This window comes from Myzus persicae, unplaced genomic scaffold, assembly GCF_001856785.1.
Source record: "Myzus persicae strain clone G006 unplaced genomic scaffold, MPER_G0061.0, whole genome shotgun sequence".
In the NCBI taxonomy this organism is placed as follows: Eukaryota; Metazoa; Arthropoda; class Insecta; order Hemiptera; family Aphididae; genus Myzus; species Myzus persicae.
Genome location: NW_019104406.1, coordinates 57,886 through 61,429, shown reverse-complemented (window position 1 = coordinate 61,429; position 3,544 = coordinate 57,886). Strand labels below are relative to the sequence as shown.

General features: G+C 34.1%; 1 protein-coding gene across 1 annotated transcript in view; it reads left to right on the top strand.

Annotated features, from left to right (window-relative positions):
* The first annotated feature begins 357 nt into the window (after positions 1 to 357).
* The window catches only part of LOC111041936, a 4,932-nt gene continuing 1,745 nt past the window's right edge, over positions 358 to 3,544 (top strand). The window contains exons 1-5 of the mRNA XM_022326390.1: positions 358 to 496; positions 545 to 869; positions 928 to 1,008; positions 1,097 to 1,213; positions 1,284 to 1,421. Coding sequence (XP_022182082.1) covers positions 358 to 496; positions 545 to 869; positions 928 to 1,008; positions 1,097 to 1,213; positions 1,284 to 1,421 — 800 coding nt within the window. The remainder of the gene's footprint in view (positions 497 to 544; positions 870 to 927; positions 1,009 to 1,096; positions 1,214 to 1,283; positions 1,422 to 3,544) is intronic.

The window sequence follows — 3,544 nt, the reverse complement described above, 5'->3', positions numbered from 1 at the left end:
TGTACAACGGCCAGGGTGGGAATTGCTGGATCAGCAGATTTCTGCTGGAGCGTCCGGTCCCGTAGTCACTTACTTCAGTATACATGTACAATAAATGTTATAACATTTGATTTAATCTAATTTTATCTATGAATATTAGGACCCGTCCTTTTAACGTCTTATTCCAATTTAATAAGTAGTTACATATAGTTTTAATTTTTAGTGTATTTCAGTTGATACGTGACGTGCGATGTAAGTAGGTATACACTATATATGCCATATGTGACGTTGTAGATGTGTAGCTACAGTGAATATACAATTTACATTTATATGTGATTTTTATTGTTTAAAAATTTACTTTCTTACAAAGTTACAAACATGTTTCATAATCGACGATATAATTTGTATGTTTTGACTAATCGTTTAAAAGTTAATTTACTAGAAGCAATAAAAATGCTTAAAAATCCGTACAAAGTATCTAACACTGCTGAATGTTCAAAAATTGAGCCACAGCCAGGTAAGTGGTATATTTGTATAGAATATAATGAAACATAATTAATTTCAGATGGCATCGAGTGGCAAGCGACAGGCACGAATTTATTATCTAGTGATAATAAACCTATTATGCGAGTGGAATACTTTGCACCGGGAAATGTCTATAAAAGTATATTCAAGCTAACTGGAAAACATCAATATAATGCTACTTTGATCAACTATGCAGAATATTCAAACTTGCACATTACTGACCCACCTAAAAATGAAATTAAAAAATCACAGTTTGTGTCTAGAAAAAGATCCATAAAAAGTATAATGAAAGATCGTTTTGAGTTATTCAAAAAACCGATAAATGAAGAAATAGTGAATGATCAATCTAATATTGAACAAATAAAGTAATCACGCCTATTTTTTAAAGCTACATAATATTATGTCATACTACCTTTTTTTTAGAAACAACAATTTTGACCCACGAACTTTAGGAGCCGACTTTTCTCTTCCAGGTACTTCATCATCTATTTCTACACCAGATTGGTAATAAATTAATTATTTTATACTACACAATTATGTTCTACCTTTAAGTTATATATTATCCATTATCTATTCATTAATAATTTTATAGTTCTACTATCCACCCATTCAACTATTTAGAGCATGATTTACATGAAGACGATGTAATTGAATCAACTGCATTTGAATCTAATGTATCTCCGAATATATCATTTGAAGTACAAGATATGTATGCACTATACATGTATTATAAACTTATACGTTTTAAACGATTTTTAAAATTATTATTTTATACATAGAAATCTTCATAATGAACCATTTCGAACGCCAAGCACACAATATGAGACATCATTCATTATTTGTAGTACACTAACACCATCCAACAATACTTATAAAAATTTCAGTGATTTGGAAATATCGAATGTGGAAAGTCACCAGCTATAGTTGGGGCACCGAGAGAACACTACTCCTTCGCGCATCTAAATGAACGAGCTCCGTGTTTCCGTGACCATTGGCCGCCGTAATTTCCCCCACTCAATGATCGTCAACTAATTAGACAGCCGCCGCCGCCGAGGTCTGTATACAAGTGTCTGTATACAGCGGCTCAAGTAAAACGAAAATAATAACTCCTGACAACTGACATAAATATTTTATAAATGTGTGTATTTATTTATTCCAACATATATTTGATCAAAATAAAATTTAAATAATACTAAAAAATAATACTTAAAAATAATACTAAGAAATAAAATAATTCATATACAAAGAAATTAATCCGAGTCAGAATCCGAACTTGTATCACCTATTGTTAGGATATGACGTGCTCCTTCTTCAGGTTCTTCGTCCATAAAATCGTCTGTTATGTTGTCGATTTTCCAAAATTTGTCTTCCTCCTTGATGACGTGTTCAACGAAATTCGTCCACATTTCCGGTGTTACTAGTTCCACGCCTCTTTTCAACAATTCTTGTACATCTTTTAATTTAAAGGTAGTATTGTGAGTACGGACATACCTCTTAACAGACGACCATGCTAGTTCAATAGGATTCAACTCACAGTGGTACGGGGGCAATCTTAATATTGTTTTATTGTTATCTTTCGCATACTCATCAATAACGTATTTCTCATGGTCATCCGTATGTATTGTTCTGACTTGAGACAATAATGCCCCTTTTGTTGTTGGATAAGTAATGTTCTCGCCCTTACTTTTTAGCCAATTTATTATTTCCTGCTTTTTCCATGACATCACTGGAATACGATCTTTTTTCACAGAATGATAGGTTGCGTTGTCCATCACTATGACAGCATTTTCTTTAAGTAACGGCAGAATTTTTGCAAACCATTCAAAGAAAGTACTGCCATTCATTTCATCATGATAGTCCGATGAGTTGGTTTTTGACTCAAAACATAAAAGGCCACCCGGTACGAAACCGTCAGTTGATCCTATGTGTAACTCAATGAGTCTCTTGCCTTTTCCCGAGGGTTCCTTTTGTCCCATTGTGAGCCCTGTGAGGAATGCTTCACGCGGTGAATTGACCGTACTGTCGTGCCATGCTTTGCTATGGGTTTCACCTGCGTTTACCCACGTCTCGTCAAGGTAGTATATTGGTCTGTTTTGTTATCTGTATTTTCTTATTTGATCTAAATATTTACCACGCCAAATAATTATGTCCTCTCTTTCGATAAGCGCACTATTGCGGGATTTTTTCGCGTAAACAAAATGCAAATCTTTTAATATTTTACGAAATGAAGAACGTTTGAGGTTTGGTAAAGTTTCATCTTCATTAATAGCTACCAACATTTTTGGTATAGTAGGAACTTCACGGTTCAACCAAAAGCCATGTATTTTCTGTCTGATAGTTTGTTTGTCAAAACTATCTACTTTTTCAAGTATTGTAGGTCTAATTTTTTTTTTATTAGGTGATGAAACTGTACCTTTTGTTTTATATTCAGCCAATGTCGTTTGTATTGTCCGTTGCCCAATACCGCTTGATTTAGAGATTGCTAAAAGCATTTGTCTGTAGGTCAATTGGGGGCTGTCTGGGTTTTCTTGTTGTTGTTTGATCTTCTCTTTGTATAGATTAATGATTATTTGCTTTTGACCAGTACCAACAAACTAAAGGATAATAAATTAATAAAATTAATAAATTAAGAATTTTCTATAGAAAAATAATAATACAAAATAATAATAATACTTACTTTTCCACGAGGATTTTTTTTGGAAGGTGATATATCGACGAGATCCATGGTGTATTAAGTACTCTAAGATAGTAAGATACACAATACTAAAAATACTTATAAGTTATAAGCAATGGTATGCTAAAAAAACGCGAAGAAAAAAAGTTGATGAATATTGTATGTATGACAAAACGTGAGATACGGGAAATCGCTATAGAACACGCTGTATACAACACCACCACTATAATAACACGTGACCAGAACGACGGCAGCGGTGGTGGTAGGCGGTAGCAGGCGGCGTCGGTGGCGGCGGCGCGCATTAACGGCGGCCAGCATTCGGCTAGATTTAGTGGTGGGAATGCGCGAAAACGGACGTATTTTGGT